Genomic DNA, 24,335 nt, shown 5'->3' with positions numbered 1-24,335 from the left:
GTGTATGGGGAAGGAGGGAGGGGAAAGCAGCTCGGTAGAGACCGAGAGAGGGAGAGAGAGAGGGAGGGAGCGAGGGTAGCGCGAGCGCAGTCGTTTGGATTCACTCCACTTTCTCATCACACACAGTGCAGCCGCGCGACCTGCTCCGTGCTGCTGGACCGGTGGGCGGACAGAGTTTGAAGCGGCAGAGCGGTGGAAACTTTACTGGACGACCGCAGCTGGAAACGAAACTCATGGACCTAGTGTTTCTTTGCTTTAGTGATTTTTAACCATTTTTCACTCCCCAGTCCCGGTGCTCCATCCACTCACTCTCACCACCACCATCTCTCCATCCACCCCACTGCCTCTCCAAGCTTGCCATCAGCGGAGGAGGATGCTGTTGCTGCTGTCGGTACAGACCGCCCGGTTGTAACGTCACGGAGTAGCAGGGACGGGCTCCTTTGCCCCGGCTGGGCTCCAGCTGTCCCCCCGTAGAGAGGAAGGAACCTGCCGGTTGACGCGAAGCCCCGCTCACGACATTCAAACTGGACAGAAATAGTGAGAGGATTTGGAGGAATAATTACCCCTGCATGTCCAGTTGGATTGTTTGATTTGTTTTAAGGATTTTTGTCTTTCCGGCGTGGATTGTTAATTTCGTTTTTTTTTTTACCTGGAGGTTTGGAGGAGCTCCGTTTAGGTACCGAGGAGGAGCGGAGCCTTTAGCCGGGCTGGAGCGCTCAAAGCTGGGGAACCGCGCGGCTCTCACCCGATCCAGGTAGGAACTTCTCTACACAGACACACATTTGAATACTAGATCTTTACATAACAACATTCTTATGTGACATATTTATAGTTGCATCCAAATCCTATACTGTCAGTGTGCTCTGTAGGACAAGCTTTACGCACGGTAACAGGAGTATCAGGCTACTTTATTCTCATTTTCGCCCGGATGAGCGGTTGCATCTTAATTAAAAAAACACACTCGATGGAGAGTACGTGTCTTCGATGGCACACGGGCGTTTACGACGTTCGAACAGATGGATTTAAAACACTTGTTGGTCGAATAAAGCCATTTAACGCGATTGAATGTCCATATTCAGTCTAATCTGATGGGTATTTTACCTATATTACACTACAGTGCTATTGATCCATAAATCGACCCCTTTCCGTCCTCAACATTACCTACATGTCCATCAGTAATAAAACACAGCTTCCTGTGGGTCAAGCCAGGCTTCCCACGTCTCTGAAACTGAAAAAAAAATCACTACAGTAACCCTGTAAACATTATGCATTTCAGAAGGAGAGAGTACAGTAGGCTTATACTTGCAGTTCCCTATAGTGCACATAGGAACATCATCACTGAGGGATTTCACCATCTGAAGCTTTAAGAGTTCTTCAGGGACTTTCGGTCCATCGAGAATAATATAAAATGACAATTAAAAAAAGCCTGTCGTTACATCAGAGGTTTCTGTCTTCTAACTAGTATTTGAGCTAAGCTGCCTTCAGGGATTCCTGCGGCTGCTTAAAGCAACAATACAACAGTCCATTCATCTGAGGGCTGCTCATAAACCAGTCACACAGGCGAGGGAGCATCCAATACAGTATCTCCCACTATCTATTCCACCCGTAAACCCTCACACCGCACCTGGGGCCTCCCAGGCACCTGTTGCATCACATTTGACAGCCTTTACCTTCATGATAACCCAATCACCCTCCTGCAATGAGCGTTATCCCGCTGTATGTCCTGTTAACATGAACTTAAATGCAAATAAAGACAGTGGAGTTTTAAGTGTAAACTGTAAAAGTGGGCAAGAGGGGCAGGTGGTAAGCCACGGCTGCACTGCATTGCAAGCGCGCACCGTCACTCGGGAAATCCAGTTTGTCCAGTCCCCCCAGGTTTCTCAGCAGTCCTCCTCTGCTTCTCTGCTGCTGTGGTGGAGAGGGGAAGAGAGAAAGAGAGAGAGAGAGTGGGCGTTCGACCTGCTGTACATATATAGAAATGGAGGGAGGGAGAGAGAAATAAAAAGAAGGGAAGGAGGCGGTAGAGAGAGAGAGAGAGAGTTTGGTATTTACATGCAAACGGCATCTGCCTTTTCCTGACAGAGAATGAGCTGTAGTAGTAAACGCCACCTTCGGTTTGAAATGTCCCCCCTTTAAGACCGCTGTGTGAACATTCTAGCGATGTTTTGTGAGCGCTCATGGGAAAACGGGTGTGTATACTGTATCTGTTGGTTGGTTTGTTGCTTCACCTGACCTTTCACCCCGTTCCCTAATTCTCCCCCTGTCTTCTCACTCTTGTCATTTCTTGAGAACCACTCGTTGCAGAAAGACTCTGAGACGGCTCTTGTGTTTGCGGAGACTCAGTTTGAAACCTAAGACCTCGCCACGTTCACGTTGAGCCCGAGGGGTCTGTGTAGTACCTGGATTAACTGGAGTACACACCATCTGCGTTGGTGGTATTCTTCAGCCAAATGCAAATCTGTCAGCAGGTGTTTTCTTTTTTCCTGGCCTCTTGCACATGGTTAAAACAAGCTGAGCCTTGTTGCCTGTCTTAAAATCGCAGTTAAACATGTAATATGGATGTCAGAAAAAAACATTCTGAAAACACACAAAAAATTGTTGCACTTACAGCGTAACCCCTGCTCTGATTTTTTTCAACACTGTAAACACATCTTCAGGTGTATTTTGCAGTTGTGGTAGATAAGGTGGAGATACTCTAATTGAGATTTGTGGCCAGTTTGGATGGCGGGCCCTGGTCTGAGCTTTTATAGCAAGCTTTGGGATTCCTCTCTTCCCTCCTGTAATTCGGAAGACGCATCTGTCCAATTTTCAGCAGATAAAACAACAACACACTTCTTCAGGGTGATCTGCTGTGTCTCTGTGGGAGGGTGAGAGAGGGTCAGAGGTGGGGGATTACTCAGCAGGGAGAGGAAGAGGATGAAAAGAAGGGGAAAAAAGCCATTTGAGGAAGGAGGTCGAATAGAGTCCGTTCTGCACATTTCTGCGTAAAAAATTGGAGATGTGAGCGAGCCATGTCGTGAATGGCCGTCATTAAAATGGGGAACTGGGAGAGTGGAAATGGGTTTGGCGTGCGAAATGGAAGCGCACACACATTCACACCCCCGCTCTGCAGAGAAAGAGGTGTCCACGATTCCCCATTAAATAATTTTCACGGCAGGTTTCCTTTTGTGTGTGTGTGTGTGTGACAACACCTGAGCGAATAGGTCTGCGGAACTCAAACACTTGCATGCTTGTGGTTTGTCAGGTTCTCATGGAAGACAATTTGTTAATCATTTTCTTTTTTCAATATGGCAAGTGCGATGTTAATCACTACTGGAAAATGACACATATTTGGCAGCTGATCAATATCCACACACATACAACCCTTTGTTTGTTTAGTTACGATCCACAACAAAAGCACAGAAACTAGATAGGTGACCAGAATACCTGGTAACAAAGCATCCTGTCAGGCAAAACCAAACAAGAATTGTTCTATATACCTGTGACTCCCGGCCGATTTGAAAGCATTACAACTTAAATCATGAGTTATCATATTGTTTAGTTTGATTAATCTTTATACGTACAAATTTTTTCCGAATTTTTAAAGAAAAAAAAGCGAATGTTAGTGACATATATATATTTATTTTTTCCCGTGAAAAGAAAACTATGAAATGAATTGTGGACTGTGGTGTGAAATGCATGCAGACACCATTCAACTTGTATCCGAACGCTCCGATAGACCAAAGCTGCCATGACAGTCATTGTATCAGATGTCATTCATCTGAGGCAACTGTGATCGTTTTGGCAAGTCTTTGATTAAAGACAAAAAAAAATAAACGGGTCACGGAGGTCCACTAAAACCATTAGGAATCATCCAGACGGAATGACAAACATCCACAGCCCTCACGTAAAGCTTTCAGCTGGTGGTTGAGACACTCTGCAGTGAGACAGATGGACAGACATTTCCTGTCGTAAACGGGACTAAAAGCACCTTTATTGAGCCGACATTATATTGCTGTATTGATTTTCCTTTTCTTTTCTTTTTTTCCTTTTTGTGCCCATCAGTAGAAAGGGTTGCAGACAGTTAGATGGTTTCAAACACACTCTAATCACCAGATGCCATTTCCCACGTCTCTGCCTGTTCACAGTTAGACGATGCGGGAGCTGATGTAATATGCAATGCTTTAACATTAGCCCTATAGCTAACCTTTAACCCGTAACCCCTAGCTTGTCTGGTCCAACCATTCTGTCATCCAAAATATCCAAAAATGTAATTCAACGTACAGTAATGTGAGAAAAGCAGCACAGCCGTACATACAGAGCATGAACAAGACTCACCTTTTTTCTTGATAAATGACTGAAGCGATTAATTGATTATGTAAATTGTTGTTGATGAGGTGGATTAATTGGCTTTGGAGTTAAGCCATCTGGTTATCTGGTTAACTGCACAGAGATTTTCTTCAATCACCTTGCTCGGTCACAGCTTTTGAATTACAAATTGAAGGGATCCTTATAAAACAATCACATGGCCTTTAGCAATATCCTACATTAAAGAACACATAACATTTTCTAACTTTGGCTGTGCTCTTATCTGTTGTCTGAACTGAAAAGAAGTGAAACACAAATGAAAATCCATAGATGACATTTTCAGTTTATTTGCAATAAACACGTTATCATATTCAACAGAGCAACAGTTTGGAGATATTAGTGGACATGCTAAGGTGCTGACAGCTGTAGTGTGTTTTCATTCCGCCTGACATGTGGAATTAGTATGTTGCTGCGGATTTTATGATGCCCGGTCTTTACTTTGTACCAGCCTTCTGTTCGTCTGCCATCCACTCCCTTAATCCCCTTCTGCTGCTGCCAGCTGATCAGTGTGTGTGTGTGTCTGTGTGTGTGCGCAGACGTTAGAGAAACGCATCCTGTCACTTCAAGGTCAAGTGTTTGAACCCTGAACCAGTCAGTCCTGCCACAGTGCCTCTGAGCAAGACTCACAGAAAATAACAGGAAGTATAGACACAATGCACCGAAACCTGCCGTGGAACCATAAAAACCAGTGAGTCAGCTCATTGTAACTCAAAGGTGCATGTCTGACAGTGGAATGGCTGTCACGTGAGACTGGCTGCCTCCGTCACATACATTCCTTTCACTCTCAGCCTTGGACACCTGATAGCTTTCTCTAGCTGCTGCACACAAAACTATTTACACAAGGTGCGGACGCAGTTCATAAAACACCACACAGAATAACACAACACCTGCTGCCAGTGTGTGCTGAGCCCGAGGCGCGTTAAAGGTGCCATGTTTATTATAATTGGTATATTTTGTGTGAGAAGTTTATTTGATTGTTTGTTTATTTTCCTTAGTGGTTTCATGCATGTGATGTTTGGCATGTCAGTGTATTGTCTGTATTGTGACCAGCTAACCTCAATATGTTTTTCTACATACCAAACACAGTATAAAAAAGTCTCCCTGGAACTTAGACAAAACGATATACGGTAGGCAGACCGGAACATCCTGTGTTGTTTCCCTAACTTTAATGATATCAATGCTTACTTCATAGTCAAATTTAAATACATTACCTCACCTGGATACATCCTGCGGTCTCTCTTTCACACGCTTTCTAAACAAATGTTATTTGCCGGCACACGCCTGAGCACACACTTGGGCACTTTGTATGTTTAACTTCAAAACTGAGCGTCTGGCAATAGCATCCACTTTGCGCAGCAGCTGTCCAGGTGTACGGAGATGTGAAAGTGGCCATCGGTTTGAACAACTTTTCATATTCAAACGATAGGAGAATGTCTCTATGACAACAGGGTTTTCACCCTATTTTCGAGTGTGGTCATTCAAAACGCTAATGCAACTTTAGCTTTTAGACTTGGTTGGACAATGAGTACAAAGCACAACCCGGCCCTAAATCCATGCTGCTCTCACACACACACATACACACACAAAGTGGTTTCAGGCAGCAGAAAAGCTCTGGCAACAGTTGGCTGCTGCATTTGAATAGGGAGATTTGTGTGAGTGTGTGTGCGCACATATGGATCAAACAATGGCAGGGAATGGAGTCATTAGAGTAATCCCTTTTGTGCTGCAGGACGGCGGGGGGGACCACACACACACACACACTCTCTCTCACACACACACACACACACACACACTGGACTGTCCGGAGAGCTCACCTCCACCATGAACATCCTGTCCTTTTGAAATCTGAAAACATCAAAGCGCCTTTTGATTTCTTTCATGTGTGTGTGTGTGTGTGTGTGTGTGTGTGTGTGTGTGTGTGTGTGTGTGTGTGTGTGTGTGTGTGTGTGTGTGTGTGTGTGTGTGTATCATATTTAATTCAAGCCATGTCTGGTTTGTATGAACTTGTAATTCTAGACATTCAGGTTAGTGAGGTATAAGGAACACACACCTGCATACAACTACTCTCCTGTGAGGCCAGACAGAAACTTTGGGGAGTGGTTTCCAGTTAGGTTACCACTCAGCCAGCTGTTGGTTGCCAGGTTTGTCTGCATAGTTGTCATATTTCCATGCTTTGTAATTGGTCTGATAATGTGCCCATCTAATTACTGAAAATCACATCACTGCAATTACAAAAAAAAAACATGCCAGGGATTATTCCACCTTCTATGTAATGCAGATGACTTAATTTGATTTATGTCACACAAACACAAGCTCACATCAATACATATTTCCCTAAGAACAAGAGATTAACTAATTAGTTCAAATTAACAGCAGCAGACTGGTATTATTATATACGGCAGGGTTTGGGAATCATTGAAATGAAGATAACCTCAGTCTACCAGACATATTTAAACCTTTAAATTAAGGTAAAACAGCTCTACATTTTAAATGTCAGCAATCAGGATTTTAGTAAAAAATATGTGGTGTGTCAGTGTAGATGGGACTCTGATACTATTGGAACAAGGAATAAATCAACAGGGATATGAGCAGACACTTGACGCCAGCTTTTGGTATTGTGAACACATCGGTTGTATTGAGGTTTGATCCTGAGCTCTTATCTGAAGTTTAGAGTACAGTATGCAGTATGAGTAATCACCTATGAGCACCGGATCAGATACTGCATACATTATTGGTCATGCCACATCGCAGGGTTATTGATCTAAACTATGCAACTCTAAAAACAGTTATTTGGAAGCAAACAGAAAAACGGCCGTATTTTTATTTTTATTTTTTAAGTCTGGTGGGCGGGCCATTTGGAATGTAGCCAATGGGCTGTTTGTTATGGTCACGAGAGCTGTTGGTTGGACTCTGTAGTTTAAACTTACCATACTCATGCAGCACTAAAGATGTACGGTCAGTACAGCACTGGGAGAACCAAGAAGTGGGACAGCTTTTGTTATATGGGACCTTTAAAGTTTACCAGGTCAGTAGCCCAGCCTCATGTAGCATGTCTAAAATAGACTAGTTGTGTGGGTGTTTAAATTATAGATTTGATAGTAGTTTGATCTGGACTGTTGATGTTAACATCTTGATTCACATGTTTGTTTTTTTTACATGTGTGCTAAAGAGTAAGGTATTAAATGAACTGGACACACCACTAACAGACACTGCAGTCGGGGTATTTTGTCTCTTAATAGTTTTTTGATGTCTTTATCACAATATACGATTCAGTATTCCAATTTAAAATGATTCATAATGTAATGGCAAAAGTCTTTTCCGTGTTGTCCAACTCTGCGGTTGCACATCAGTTTGTTTAGTGCTGTAATGCGCTGTACTTTGGTACATCAAAGTACCCTCTGGTGGTCCACCCTCTAATCTCTTGTATCATTAACAGACATTATCGATAACTTATGACAGCAATTTTTAATAAGCGAAACAGCTCTGCGGTGAGCTGCTGCCAGTGACTTTGAGCAATGCTGGTATTATATCGCAATCCATTAATACACGGGTTTCTATCTGTAGGCCCCAATGATAAGCGTAATAGAAAAGTATTGAACTGGAGGGATAGTAGTATTTCATTGACTTTAGAGTTTGTATTACATAGATGGACATGGGGGGGATATAGCTGTGTGAGCTGGGTTAATGCAGTGTAATGTAGGGGCAGCTGGAACTCCAGAGCATGCCTTTCTAATGTAATGTAATGTGCAGTAGTTAAACTGTGATGCAGGTGGGACATTAACATGGCGACACACTCTGAATATCAATAGTGAACAATTACACACACACTCGGTGGGTGGTAACAGGGCTATTGTGCCTGCTTTGTAATGTACAGACGAGTGCTGTTGTCTGGACCCTCCCCTCTCTCTACTCTTATTCTATGTACCCTATTGTGAGGCTTTATCTCCCGGAGTCAAACCCTGAACCAGTTATACTGCCTGGCGCTTTACACATGGAAATGTTACAGTCCTCGGACCTCCTATGTCTTTGTACTACAAGACACACACAAATGACACACAGACACACACACAGACTGGTTCCAGCAGTTTGTTGGCTCGGTTTCCTTGTACACGAACATAAACACTCCTCCGCCTTATGCACAAACTCATGCAAACAGCAGCAAGTTGGTGAGAAAGTTTTAGACTGTGGGAAAAGGGACGAGCTGGACGATCCCTGGCTCACCCGGGGCCCGTCCCTAGAGAAGACAACACACACACACACTGACATAGTACACACCACATGTGAACAAACATGCTAACATGAGAAATCTGGAAGATAAACAATGATAATTCCCTGCATACAGTTAGTTTTTTTCGTTTTACTCCCAAACCTACCATGACCCCAATTCTACATGTTACAGTTTACATTACAGGCTTCATACAGTAATTCTCATGTCAGCTGGGAGCTGACAGCAGTGAACTAGAGCAGCGGGTGTCGGGTTGCTGTTAGGTTTCGTGTGGTCGTTACAAGTTGTGAGTTTCGGTGTTTTCAGTTTTCAAGAGCTATGAAATCTTGAATTTCAACTTTAAACCAGGCTAGGCGTTAAGGTTCTAAACTAATGAAAGTCATAAAAAGTTTTATGGACTTTTCTATCGTCACATGGAAATATCAATGTACCTTTGTTTAAAAGAAAAGTATTATGACAGCATAAGTCTTTATTACTTTAAATCATGTCAGGTTTGTTTCTACTTGCAGTGAGCAGCTAGTGTGTTTCTCATTGCAACCGAACATTGCTCAAACTCACGTCCCTTGATTTGAGACTCTTGAGATGATTTTTTTAACTCAAGTGAAGATCCCACTGTCTCTAGTAGACAACACATTTGCATTTATAATATGGCGTCCCCAAATTTGAGTATCTCATCACAAGTAAACATCATAAAGAACACGTATATGTGACTGTCGGACAACACAAAAAAAAGTAAATCATTCACCCATGTCCCCTTGTGTTGTATCTGGTTCACATGGAGCTGCAGGCCAAAACATGAGGTCACAAACTGAGCTTTCAGGACAGAGCAGCAGTGTGAGGTTTCACGTTAATACACAAGCAAAAACAAACACAGTTCAGTTTATAGCGTTCATTGTGAACAAATGTTTATTATAGAGAGTATACTAGAATCACGGTCTGTTAAAAACCAGGTATTAGATGATTATAAAAAATATATTCAATGGTTAAGTTACATTCAAGTGCATTTTTTTAAGTTTAAAAGTTGCTAAAATGAATGATATATTGAAAATGGAACGGGACAAATTAGGTTAACGTTCACCGCAGACATTGCAAATGTGTCGCCACCACATCCTCTTGACAACAGGCCTGACTGGTCGGATTGGTTTGGCTCGGCGCAGACAGACTGTTGTGCTCGGTTGTACATTATTAGCAGATTGGATGTCGGCCAGTCAACAGTGTTTTGTCTCGACTCTGTTTCCGCGGTGACGTGTGAAAATGCAGCGCGGGGTCAGAGGTCAAAGGTCGGCGGCATTCGGTGGTATTTGGCAGCTCTGGAGGAAAATTTGAGAAAAGAAAAACACACACATGTATACTTTACACTGTAGCCCACACACACACACACTCAAGGGTATTCACATGCACATTCACACTTGCAAACACAGCAACACCCCCTACTTACACACACACAAACTCATTCACATGCGTACGGGGGTAATTAGGTGTGTGTGTCACAGCGGGGGGGCAGGCAGCAGTAATGTCAAACAACTTTGCTGCTTTCAGCCTCTCTCTCCTTCTCAACTGTTGGGATTTTCTGCTTTTCTCTCTTTAACATCAATGTAAGCCGAGAAGACTTTTATCTGTGTGTGGACTAACAGAGGTGGTGTTCTGATGCGTGGAGAGTCATTTGGAATTCCAACTAACTTCAAAACCGTCTTTTAATGTTGGTTGTGTGCAGGACGGGAGCTGCTGGAAGAATTCAGAGCGTTAATTCATGTCATGTCAACCGAACGAATGCGTGCAAGGCCCGACTTCTGCCTCACACTGTAGGGTGCTTAACAGGCTTAGAGAAAACACAAGCTTTTACTAAACACACACACACACACACACACACACACACACACACACACACACACTATTCAGTAGTACACAGTAAACTCATCAGTGTTGCAGTGGTCAGAGAAGGAGGAGAACCAAAGCTTCCTGCTTCATGAGTGTGTGCATGTAGGAAGATCGGAGAGTGTGTTTGTGTGTGTGTGTGTGTGTGTGTGTGTGTGTGTGTGTGTGTGTTCCTCTGCAAATCAAGGACATGAGGAGAACAAAAAAAAGCTCTCCAGATTAACCTTGGCGACCCGCAGCCGAGAAACTCCAATAGAACGAACAGCGTGTCTGAGATGAGTTACTGCCAAGATAAAAACATTGAAAAAAAGCTAAAAGAAAAGGAGGTGGATCAGACAGAGGGAGTTTATATCTGAAAGAGTCTGGCTCAAATGTAACTCTTTGAAAACACCAGCGATGTATCGTTAAAAGGTCAGTTTGAGAGTGAAACGTTTCAACTTTGAACACAAAGTGAAACACATCATCCCAAATCTGAATTCACCGTTTTGTTTAAGCTTAAGTGAGGTTATGTAACGTGTTTTAAATCTTAAATTACGTTTAAGCAGACGGATAACACAGATGTGCGCTTGTTTTTTTCATTCAAATTGACGTTGAAAAACTCTTAATCTGAGTTTATGATCCTAGCAAGCAGCCTCACAGGCCTGAGTGTTTAATCTATGTTTAAGGCATTATTTTGCATCTTAAATATACTCCACACCTTCCCAAATGTCTGATCATTTCTGCCATTTTCCATGCAAATAAACAGGCACAACACTGTGAACGTCTTCTAGCAGCCAAATACAATAATACGACAATATTTAATTTTATTTTGGAACATTAGTCTTGCAAACACGTTGTTTGTAACAATAGATTTTGACTGAGGTAATGATACAGGATGCATCTTAAAGCTCATAACATATTCTTAAATGCTATTTAATAATTTACTACATACCACTTGACTCCCAGTGAACCTGGAGCTTTCAGAGGCCAAGGACCTCACAGCTTGTGCCAACAAAAAAAAACATTCTGTCTGCATTCTACAGGAGCCGAAATTTTGAGGAAAGTGGTTGAGATTTTCAAAATAAAACTGAATCACTCAGGCAGCGTCATCATGGCTGTTAACTCAGTGATCTGTAACATAATTAATTCAGTAACCGTTCTCACAGCTTGACAGGCGTCTTGCCACTTGAAATTCGACCCTGGCTGTCGCATGGCAGGGTTTTATGTAATAGTGAATGTGACACTCATAGCTACAACGTTCACGTTCAGCACCAGATTAGAGAATTAGCTGAATTTTGCTCTGCTGTATATTATGACTGCAGGCATCCACTACACTCTTAACAAGGGGGGAAGGGGGGGACATTTGTCTTTCAGTCTTTGGTAATCAGCATAGAAAGGTTTTATAAAGTTGCTGACACTAGAAAGGGTACCGTTCCTTTTGGCTGCCTTTACGTCAGTACTTTTTGGCGGAGTGGGGCCTGCAGCAGCAGCGTGCGGTTTGTCTTCCTGTCAGAGAGCTGGACTGGCAGCAGGAGGAAGCTATCACTCTGTTCGGCTCGGCTGCTCTCTGCTCAATGCAAACCTCCTCACCCTCAGGTCTCGCAAATAACGTCATGGGATATGTTTAGTAGCCAGAAAAACCTATACGATCACCTATTCCTTAAAGGTGTACTATGCAGTTCCAGGGGAGGGGGGGTTTGTTTAAATTGTACGAGGTGTGGGCCTTGCTGTTGTAAACAACAATCATAAAACAGTAACTTAAAACAGTGTTCCAGGGATCACATTTTCCTGTGAGGAAGCTAAGTGCATTTATTCAGTTTTGAGAATGTTCCTTAAACAATGTTCACTTATCTGACCTACCCAAAGTTACATAGTTCACCTTTAACAGCGCTGACATACATCCGATTGTGGAGCAGCTCTGTGAATCCCTGGTCAACTTTGCGTGATTTTCCTTGTCTGTATATAATGCATTTCGGATGAGTGACGGGCGGTCTTGTTAATCTATCCTCTACTTGTATCTTTTCAGAGTGGTCCTGTTGGGCAGAAACATGGCGTCCTTACGGTGGCAGGTCCCTCTGTTCCTTGCGATCGCCCTCCTTCTCTCCTGTGAGGCCGCGCCCACCGACATCCTGTACCGCGTTCCCGAGGAGCAGCCGCCCAACACGCTGATCGGCAGCCTGGCGGCCGACCAGGGCCTGCCCGACTCCGGCCACCTCTACAAGCTGGAGGTGGGCACGCCTTACCTACGGGTGGACGGCAAGACGGGCGAAATCTACACCACTGACATCCCCATCGACCGCGAGACGCTGAGGGACTGCCGCAACCTGTTCGAGGGCGACAAATGCTTCCTGGAGTTTGAGGTGTCCATCACGGACATGGTGAACGGCATCAGCACGGGGCCAAGGCTGATAGAGGGTCGCATAGAGGTGCTGGACATCAACGACAACACACCGCAGTTCTCCTCACCAATACTAACCCTGTCCATACCGGAGAACACAAACGTGGGCGCTCTCTTCGCCATCCCCATGGCCTCAGACAGGGACTCCGGTACAAATGGCGTGGCAGAGTATTCACTGAGCACGGGGCCGGATGCAGACCAGCTCTTCAGCCTACAGGTGGCTGTTGATAGCGAGGAGAAACAGCCGCAGCTTGTGGTCATGGGCAACCTGGACAGAGAGAAGAAGGACTCCTACGATCTGAACATCAAGGTGGTGGACGGAGGGAGGCCGGCCAGAGTCAGCAGCGCTCTGCTGAGGGTCACTGTCACCGACCAGAATGACAACGCGCCAAAGTTTGAGAGGAGCCACTACGAGGCAGAATTATTAGAGAACAGCCCGCTAGGACACACTGTGCTCCAGGTCAGTAGGCCACAGACATGGGGGACTCGAGTCACATGACTTGACTCGAGTCAGACTCGAGTCGCAAATTTGAGGACTTGAGACTTGCTTGACTAACACTGATAAAAGACTCGACTTGACTTTGACTTGGTCTTCATGACTTGAGACTTGACTTAGACTTGGGACAGATGACTCGAAATGACTTGAATTTTTAAAAGTTAGATTACGTTAGAAATTATGTTTTATTTTGAAACATGATCGGGTGATTACAGTGCAATGCAGCGCGCTGCGCGGACAAACAGCGTCAGCAGGTCAACACAGGAGCAGCAGTCATGGAGGCGGCTAGACCTTTCTTTATATGTCCATGGGCTAGACCAAGAGTAATTCACGTGAGCCTCCCACACGCTTATCACAGTAAATATGTAGCGCCTTCTTCCCTTCCCTTTTCACGTTGTAACGGCCCCGGGAAGTCTTGTAAAAGAAAACGAAAATAACGAGCGTTTCCTGCAGCGCTGCTGCCTTGATAACGCACGCTTCCTTATCGAGCGCCCTACCTCCATGGACTGTAGGCTTTATATAAGCATCTCTGTGAGACAAAACAGCGGTTATTAATATGATGCAGTTCAACCTTCCACGTTCACCGGCTCCTTCCGACAGCTCACAGCCGCCGCACCCGCACCGACAGCACAGCAAACTGCCCGTTATGACAGTTCGCCCCCCAGTATGAAAAATTAATTAATCGGGATAAATCAAAATGTGATCCTGCCATAAAATAAAAGGTGATATGATATTTTTGCCATAGCGCAGATCCTTGCCCTGTTTTATTCTAAATGCATTATGGGGATTAAAGGTGCAGTGTGTAATATGACATCATCAAGAAAGTTCTAGAAAGTTCTAGAATGCAACGCTCCCTGGGTAACCCCAACCCTTTCGAATAATAACAGAAGCTACAGTGGCCTTCAAGGACAAGAACAATTCTAAATTTTAAACAATGCACCTGATGACATTCCAACTATGACACTTTCAAGATGGCGGCACTAGGCCTTGGTCCAAAATATGCAGAAATATGGACATATATGAGACCCTTTCTAAGAGAAAAATAAATAATTCAAAACATTTTTTTCAGCTATTATGCACTAAATTAAATGTACTTATGGATATTATAATTACTTTCTACAAAATCTGCTAGGAAATAAAACCCAAAATTCTACACACTGCAGGTTTAAGTGTCTGTTTTGTGTAGCCTAAGTAGTAGGCTATCTGTTACTATTTGCCTTTCTTGTTTTCCATGTTAAAAGTAAGCTACTTGAAAATTGAAAGTAGCCTAAATGTGGTTGAAAGAAAAGGAAATGTGCGGTGTTGATCATATGTGATAGATAAGGGGTCGCTATTGGATGCAGACATTATGAGATTCGGACCTTTGCTGTAAGAAAATGTTGTCAACTGGACCCATTTCAATTTTAGTTGAAGACCCCTCGGTCAGACCAAGAATAATTCAATCGTAGTTCAAGGATGATGTTGTCGATGACGGTATGAAGAAGAGAACTGTGAAATGCAGGTCTTTTAAATGTAGAAACTGGGTTAGATAATATGATTTTTGTATGACTTGACTTGTGACTTGCTTGACCTGAGCAATGACTTGACTTGTGACTTGCTTGATTCTCACCACAGTGACTTGGACTTGCTTGAGACTTGAAGGTTATGACTTGAGACTTGCTTGTGACTTGCACATTAGTGACTTACCCCCATCTCTGGTAGGCCATAACTATTACTGCTTCTCAATATCTTTTTGATTTATTGACAGTAAATGAATCGGTAAAAACTCTGATAAGGGATTTAGTCATTGATGAGACCAACATGACATCATCTGGTTCCTGCTTCATTAATTCAGTAGGTTTGGGAGGTGGTTGGACTAAACAAGTCATATAAAGACATTATTTGGGTGGAGCAGCTTCTGATGGGCGGCTTTCAGAATAGATCAAAGAATTGATTTGACACCGATTTAGGAATTAATATTAATATTTATATGCTATATTGTTAATTCAAATCAGTATCAACTCATAAAAGTATGTTCACCTGCTTTAAGCATTGTAGCTTACATGCATTTTTTAAATTCAGTGCCAGTTTTAGCATGTTTTTTTCCTTCCAGATCACTCCTTCAGTTTGTCAGATTAAACAACCTTATGCTGTGAGAACTCAGCAAAAGAGGAAATATAAATGTGCGATTTTCTTTAAGGTTGTGAAGGCCACATACTCCTTTGCTTCCTCTCTAAAGAACAACTTGTAAGAAACCAATTTAATACAAGGGAAAATGTGTCTTGCTGCAGCATTTTCCTCAGCCACCACCCATCCAAGTTGAACCTTTGGCCCTTTTGGTTTTAACGCTGAGAGCTGCAGGACTACGAAACGGCACAGTGACTGCACATAATACGCTGCTCAATTATCCGTACAGACAGATGGTGCAGTGTAGGTGAAGCAGGGCGTGGGATCTGCGTGTGCACTCACATATTAACCAATGATGCGGCTCCACCTTTGAGAGCTGGACAGGAGAGGGGGTGGGGGGTGGGGGGCAGGCCAATACATGAGGTCTCGGTCAGTGGGCCACAGAGCAGGAAGGTCTGGTGTAGCTCAGTGAACATCGTGCCAAATAGAGCTACCTCCATGTATCATCCTCCTCGCTCCCGGACTGCTGCGTGGCAAGCCCAGCCGTGTATGACTTAATCTGAGTCAGTCATGAGATTATCCACAGGGCTTATTGGTATTATTGCTCTGGATGGGAGCTCATTGCATTTGAGAGAGCCACAGAATTCATTTCACTTAACATACGTTTTTGAGAAGTGATGCTCAGCGTTGACTGAGGACCCTTAACTTAGCTTAAGTTGTCCAATGGAGGCGGAAACATCATATTAATGCTTAACTTTTAACAACATTAAATCAATGTACTTTGTAAACGTAGGTAGAAATATTAATAAGGAAACATTCTCTCAACATCCTCAATATTTGTACAAAAACAAATCTCAACTCACTGCTCTCTCTTACGTTTGTTTGTTTGTTTGTTTACCCATAAACATTTAATTGTACAAATCTTAACCAGATAGTTCCACAGCTTTCATACACATCTCATGGTTTTCCTAAACTCACGGAGTTGAGGAAGTTAGGTAATCTACCGATGAAGTCTATGAGATGTAGTTAAGAACTGTGGAAAAGTAAGTTTAAGTCAAAATATTAATTGTTTAATAGCATGGTTTAATTATTATGTCCAAATAAACAACTATCAATGTTTAAAGTCCAATAAAAACACTATTAAGTAAACCTTGGTAAAGCCTTTAACTTGAGAGGAAATATTTATTTGTTATTTATTAAGAGTTTAACACTGAACAGATCGGAGAAAAAGACAGAAATCTCTGTAAAATAACCAACACTGCTCTAACTTTGGCAGATTTGAAAAGCTGTGTGCTAACAAAGGACCCCGACAATCAGAATACTAAAATGATTGAGACATAAGGTTTCCGGGGCTTTTAATCAATGAATAATCAAGATTCCTTTGACTGATTAACAAGATGATTGTAATAATGTCACTTTGTTCTTCCAATATTATTGTTCATTTTCTTCAGATGAAGGATCTCTTCAAATCTATAAAGAATAATTGAGAATGTTTACAGAATCATTTTCTCTAATGACTTTCAGCTACTTCAAGTCCTCACTGAACTACTAATTATATTGCCTTTTAGTTAACAATAAACCAGACAGGATAAAGACCGTGATGGATTATTTTTTAGACAATAAAGCCCTCGTCTCTGTGAGCAGATTTAGAACCAGCATACAAATTGAAGGTCTCGTTTGAAAAATGGCAAGTAGAAATCAGAGGTTTACTGTTGTAAAACAACTAAAACGTGCATAGAATGGGTTCGGCACATTTCAGAAACCAGTCTTTCCCGCTGGTTAATGGTTAACTGGTAGATAAACAGTTTTTATATTTGCTGTGTGACTGGACAGAGTGGCCTTGGAAAGCAGCCAGCGTAGCACTGGCCTCATCACAGCAGCACTTTGCTCCAGCAGCTCAACTGTTCAATACACAATTCACAGAAGCTGTCAATAATTCACCGCTGTTTGGGTGATGTCTGCTGCGTATAGACACATCAGAGGATAGCAAATCAATGCGCAGGAGAAATTGTAATTTCACTCTCATGCTTACTTTAACCTTAACCTCTCCGACTTGCATCAGTGATTTCCACGGTCACCCCCGGGTGTCCCTGTGACGGTCTGTCACAGTCTGTGATCCAGAGCAGGCAGGAAACCAGATATTTATTATGTAGCAATATAAACTAAACTCCGAGAAGAAAATCCACCTCGAGTTCCGCTTGCTGTATAACCTTGTAAACCCAGATTTCCTCTTTAAATGTTCAATTAAATGTAGATTTCTTCCCACATTGACAATGTCAGGTATCCTGTTATAGGCTCTCCCAGCTCTACATTTAAGCTTTATAATGTTTACACAGAAGGGTAAAATCCTTTATACCATGTTTGTTATGGTCGCACCATCCAGTCAAATGTGTTTTTTTCCCCAAGATGTTTTATTTATTTTTGGTTTGTTGCAGCTATTGCTCCTGACCAAGTACATTACACAAACCACCATACATTCAATGTATTGTTTATATACGTTGGTGTTAAACAGATTAAAAGGAACAATATATGTTCATTATTTAACAAATATTGAATATTAGACAGAGTCAGACTCGCCTTTTCCCTTACTTTGTTTATCCTACACATTCTCAATTACCTTTTGCCAGGAAAGCAAAGAAGGACATTTCCCAAAATGTCAAACTATTTATTTTACAAATATTGGCATCGCCGCCAGAATTTGAAATAGATTCCAGTGTCCTTGCTCTGAACAACATGAGGTTTATTGTTTGTTTTAATTGGCTCAAATGATCTTATCCAACTGCCAGATGTCCTTTCTCGTGGTTTTTCAAGAAAGCAATATTTTTTTAGGACTTACATTTTAGGAGAGTATTTGTCTGAGTGCAAGCTTGGCTCTGATTCAGTTCAGCTTTAAAAAGGTCTTAACATTTGAACACTCTAATTACATTACAGTAAGTCCCAGGTGAGGCCTTAACACAACCAAGAATCAGCAGCACCTGGGACATTTGATTCTGCTGTTCAACAAATAATTTGTTTAAAACTACACAGCAACCTACATTTCTTCACAGCTGCAATGGCATAGAATAAACACAATTCAAATGTTTAAGACGAATGCATAGAATGGTGTCCTAACAAATATATCCTAAGTGATATTGTGCTGACTGATGGTACCTCCTAATTGACCAATTAGCTCCATTTACTTTGGGTGTAGGCATACGAAGCCAGATTGTGGCCGTTGTTGGTCTGTCTTCTTCAGTCTCCTAATGGGCCCTGAGGAGCCAGGGCTTTCCTGATAATGAGAGGAACATTAACATTCACTCTTCTGCCCATTAGATGCCAGTGACCCACTGCACGGCCATTAGATGTTGTGTGTGGGTGTGTGCACTCAGCTTTGATCGTGTGTTATGTTTCACACAGCAGAAATCCCCCTGCGGAAAACACACAGGGCTTAAAAGGGTTGCAATAGTGATGATATTAACTCTTTGCAATTAAAAAAAAACTAAAGAATCATTTAAATTAAACTGAAGTCATGAAAGGAATATGGTGCATTTATGGAACACCCTATTCTCGTCTCGGAAGAAATGAACATCTCAACTCTAGTGTTTGGAGCAATTGTCATGTAGTAGGGAGATTTTAAGCTTCTACTAGCTTTGTCATCTGTGTCCTGTTAAAGTGATCAAGTTGTCCTAGATAGTTCTGCAAAGTGACTAAAATATAATTTTCGGGAGAGGAATATGTGGTTGTTCTTGGATGGTGTTGGCTGTGAAATGGTAAACCTATTTTTTTGTGCTTGTAGGTAAGAGCCAACGACGCAGACACCGGCACCAATGGAGAGATTGACTACAGCCTCCACCAGGCTTCAGATACTGTCCAGCGGCTACTGCGTATTGACCGCAATACAGGCATCATCTATGTCAAGGGCTTGGTTGACCGTGAAGACGAGAGCTTCCTCAAGTTCTTTGTGGTGGCCAAAGATCGTGGGCCCAACTCCAAGAGCTCCAAGGTCCTGGTCACCATCAACATCAGGGACCAGAATGACAACGCCCCCGCAATTGAGATCCGTGGTATCGGGTTGGTGACACACCAGAACGGTGTGGCCAACATCTCTGAGGACATGCCCGTCGGCACTCCAGTGGCATTGGTCCAGGTGTCGGACCGCGATGAGGGGGAAAACGCGGTGGTGACGTGCGTGGTTGCTGGTGACGTCCCATTTCAGCTCAGACCTGCAAGCGAATCAGCCAATGATCGGAAGAGAAAATACTTCCTGCAGACAACCACTCTGCTGGATTATGAGCGTGTTAAGGATTACAGGATTGAAATTGTTGCTGTGGATTCTGGGAACCCAGCCCTGTCCAGCACCAACTCCCTAAAAGTCCAGGTCACAGACATTAATGACAACACGCCAATCTTTTCCCCTGTGTTGCTTGAGGTGGACTTTGCAGAGGGCAACCAGCCAGGTGACAAGGTTCTGGATGTTGTGGCGACCGATGCGGACAGTGGTACCAATGCAGAGCTGCACTATAGCATCATTGAGTCCGCGGCCACAAGGCTATTTGAAATTCAAGCCAAAACTGGAGAGATTCGTGTGAGGAACCTGCTGGATCGGGAAGAAACGGAGCGTTACGAGTTCCGTGTGGCAGCAGCAGACAAGGGAGTTCCTAGCAAAACTGGCACTGCTACAGTGGTGATTAATGTTCTTGACCGCAATGACAATGACCCCAAGTTCATGCTCAGCGACTATAGCTTTTCTGTCATCGAGAATATGGCTCCACTCAATCCTGTTGGTGTAGTGACTGTCACCGATGCCGATAAAGGCGAGAACGCCTTCGTGAATCTGTTTGTGGAACCCGACAATGGCAAGTTTGTCATCCAGAACGGCACGGGAACCATCCTATCCCATATCTCCTTCGACCGTGAGAAAGAGAGCACATACACCTTCCGCCTGAAGGCCGTGGATTCTGGTGACCCACCTCGATCCTCCTATGTGGGTGTGACCATCAATGTCCTGGACGAGAATGATAATGCCCCCTATGTCACCAAGCCGGCTAACTCCACCTACACATTCATGACTCCAATAACCCCGACGGAGACCCGTGTGGAGGTGGTTCAAGCTGAGGACATTGACTCTGGACCCAATGCAGAGCTGGTCTACACCATCACAGGCGGCAACCCCTATGACCTGTTCCACATCTCGCCCAACAGCGGGGAAATCACACTGGCACAGGAATTCACCGGAAAGCACAACGGGCTTCACCGACTGGTGGTGAAGGTCAGTGATAAAGGCAAACCTCCCCGCCACACCACTGCCCTAGTCCACGTTTTTGTCAATGACACCAAGTCCAATGTGTCCTTCATTGAGGGGCTGGTCGGACACAGTCTCTACACCCCTCTGGACAGGGACATTGCCGGAGATCCCAACTACGCACTTGCTCAACGCAGCAACATCTTGTTCGGCAGCCTTGCGGGAATCGCCGGTGTGATTCTAGTCATTGCAGCCGTTGTGTTCATCAGACACCGGCTACAGAAGGACACCAAGAGTGGCTACCAGGCCGGCAAGAAGGAGAGTAAGGACCTTTATGCACCCAAGCAGGGACCCAAAAACGGCAAAGGGAAAAAGAGCAAAAAAGGGAAAGCCCCTAAACCGGCTAAGCCACTGGAGGAGGACGAGGAGGCGAGCCTGCAGAAGGGCCTCAAGTTCAACCTCATCAATGAGAACGTCAACGACAGTCCCAGAATCCACCTGCCCCTTAACTACCCGCCGGGAAGCCCCGACCTGGGGCGCCACTACCGCTCCAACTCCCCCTTACCTTCCATCATGCTGCAGCCACAGTCGCCCTCTGCCTCCAAGAAGCACCAGGCCGTGCAGGACCTCCCCGCCACCAACACCTTTGTGGGAACGGGAGACAACAACTCCACAGGCTCCGACCAGTATTCGGATTACAGCTACAAGGCCAACCCGCCAAAATACAGCAGCAAACAGGTAGGAGAGTACGCAAACACGTCAATGTACCAAAGGGACATTTATTGGACCAACCGGGTGTGGTAGCCGCGCTGGGACTTATTTGGCATTGCCAATTTTTTCTCCCACCAAAACTGCACTGATTCCCCTGCACAGCACCCACTTCCAAATGGCCGTTATCCCTTTTATTTTTGGTTTGGTTTGGTTGTGTTCACCATTTCTGTTCTGTTCTGTTCTGTTCAGTTATTTTGGTTCATTCACCTCAACATGGACGCCACCATATTCACACCATTAAGGATTACATAACGGGATAGACCACATATGGGCTTACCAATATTTAACCGCCAATATTTGGTGACCACAATCCCCACAAATGAACTCTGTTGATCTAGAACATGTGGGAGGGTTGTTTCATACTGTATGTTTGTATTGACTTTTTGTTGTTCATGTTCCAAAGTCGCACAGGAAAATGTTAAATTCATACAGTATTTATTTACTGACATAAGTTGAAAAAGTTCCTGAAGTATTAAGGCACAACATAGACAAGGCTTAATCATCCTCAAAAGCACAGTTTTGTATTGTTTCAGGAAAAACAAGAGACAAGGATATATGATGATTAGAATTCTAAATAGTTTGTTCTCTGTTTATATTGGAAATCCCATTTAGGTCTATCCTTAGCTTCAATATATGTTTTTCTTTTGTTTTATTTGTGTTTCAGCTTTTCACATGGTTTACATGAAGGAATTTTGAGTTTCTCCTTTCTTATTATTCACAAGTTTTGAATCTGGAATTCTTTGTGCCGCCTTTGAAAGGTTCACGCTGACATCCTCATTAAGTCTGAATGTGTTTTTCTTTCTTTTTTTTTTCTTCTGGAGAGCAGACTGGAGGTTTAAAGCTGCTCTTTATGGCCGGATCAGGTTGTTGAAGTGTGACAAAGAGTGACTGAATTCCTGAGTTAGTTAGGTACCCATTTTTATTGTTTCTTGGCTTTCTTTTGGCCAGGAACTAGACTGGCTGAGCAGCACTTTAGAGTGTTTCCATCCAGTCCAGACCAATTTAACGTAATTTCAGCTTGGTCAGGGAGCCAAGCAGCAAAGGAAGAAAGAAAAGGGAGTCAGAATCGTTAAGAGCCTCTACACTATGAAGGAAAAGGTACACTAGGCCTAAGTACAACCATTTCGTAACCTCTGCACCTCCTGTCAGGTCGGCTGAAATACGACTTTTAATTTTGCCGTCTTCCCAATCACCGGGGTTTAAAAGTCAATTGTTTGCACAGATTAACAGCAGGTAATTTTCCAGGCGCCCTGCTTTCGCCTTCTTTTACCCAGAGTGCCTTGCTCTATTCTATTTAATGTACAAAAGGGGGGGATGGGGGCAATTAACTACGTGACCGTGGCAAGCTTTCATGCCACAGACTTGCGGCTGTGAAAATTTAAAATGTCACGTGCACTGTGAAAAAACACGGAGACAATCACTAAGGTGACGTACTGATGTTCAGAATGTACATATATGTGAAAGATATGTCAAGTATTTTGTTTTGTTTTGTACTTTTCCATCTGCTGTTCATGTTGCAAAGCTATTGTGTGTTGTGTGTGTGTGTGCTAAAGAAGGGCATTTCATTGTTCTCCCTTATTTTTTAAAGACATTTTATTCAACCCATCTGAATACCTTTACCAAAGACTAACACACACACACACCTGCATATTCACTGTCATCACCACCGTATGTATAGTCCATGAAGCTGAAGTTCAGAGCGTGGTTAGAGCTAAGTTCCTGCCGGTGTTAGCAGCCCGCTAGTTTTCCTGCTGAGTTAATATTTAGCCTGTTAGCACTGTGAGCTCACAGGCGTCAAGAGATCTTAAAGCCACAAGACTCTCACATTAACTCGTTCACACACCGGCTCAATCATGTACCCCTCATTGGGTAAAATACTTGTACAGTGTTTTTCTTTTTGTTGTGTTTTTTACAGCTAAAAGCAAGAATTTTATTTCAATAAACATGTTTGCTTAAAATGTTAAAGTGGCGCTTTCTGTGCATTCACTGGGTTGTAAAAGTGGGTAAGGGTTACAAGAGGGAACTGGAAATAATGGGAAAGCTTGCAGGTAGGAGGTACAGTATCCCATTTGCATTGACATCCTTCACACATGGAGAGAAAATGTATGTGGTGCATTTTTATAACACAGGATGAATGTCTGTCCAATTGAAATCAATGTATACAGGTCACATTTTGAGAGGGCTAAACATGGTGCAAAAGTCAAAAGACTTCTGACCTAACTATTGAATGGATAATGTTACCTTGTTCAGTGGATGTTTCCTACTCATCTACTTAAAGAGTCCCAGCAGCAGAGAACAAATCCCAAACTAGAACAAAAGCATTGATAAGTAACTTTAAAAATGTAAAATACTGCGCAGAAGAGATGATGAAATGTTTTAATTAACAGTAAAGCTATGCAGTGAAGCTCATTATAGCTTTGTAAAATCTGCAAAGTCACTACAGGAACCTGATAAATGCAGTGCAGTCAAGAAACACTATAACTTCTACTTACATGCAGTAACTGATTTAACAGGTCAATCAGTGACATTGAAAATTGTCACTGCCAATAAGAAGTACAAATTGTAATCATTTATCTGCAGCAGTGATGATGTTAACGATAAATATGCAATTGATATCGCAACATTAAATACAACATTTGAAAATTCTCAAAAACATTAAGGAGGAGATTTCAAATTGCAGTTTGACTTATATACTAAACAATATGTGTTGATGCACAACACAGTTTCTCTTCATAACATATCACATGAACCCATTAACCATTTTGTGTCACTTATCGTTTACAGCAGCCCACCTGTTGGCATGTGGCCTACACAGACACACACACACACACACACACAAACACACCTTTGACTTCAGCAAACTGCACAAAGGACCAAGATCAAAACAACACAGCAGGTGCTGAACATGCTGGAGTCA

The 24,335-nt window shown here is 43.1% G+C and overlaps 1 protein-coding gene across 1 annotated transcript; it reads left to right on the top strand.

Annotated features, from left to right (window-relative positions):
- Positions 1-125: 125 nt before the first annotated feature.
- LOC307256417 (protocadherin-1-like) lies at positions 126-23,297 on the top strand. Its single transcript, XM_080035357.1, has 3 exons — positions 126-754; positions 12,453-13,284; positions 19,202-23,297. Exons 2-3 carry the CDS (start codon positions 12,475-12,477, stop codon positions 21,449-21,451), a joined length of 3,060 nt encoding a protein of 1,019 aa, XP_079891483.1. The 5' UTR covers positions 126-754; positions 12,453-12,474; the 3' UTR covers positions 21,452-23,297.
- The last annotated feature ends 1,038 nt before the right edge of the window (positions 23,298-24,335 follow it).

This window comes from Ammodytes marinus (assembly GCF_949987685.1).
Source record: "Ammodytes marinus genome assembly, chromosome: 10".
In the NCBI taxonomy this organism is placed as follows: Eukaryota; Metazoa; Chordata; class Actinopteri; order Uranoscopiformes; family Ammodytidae; genus Ammodytes; species Ammodytes marinus.
This window is presented reverse-complemented; position numbering and strand designations above follow the sequence as displayed.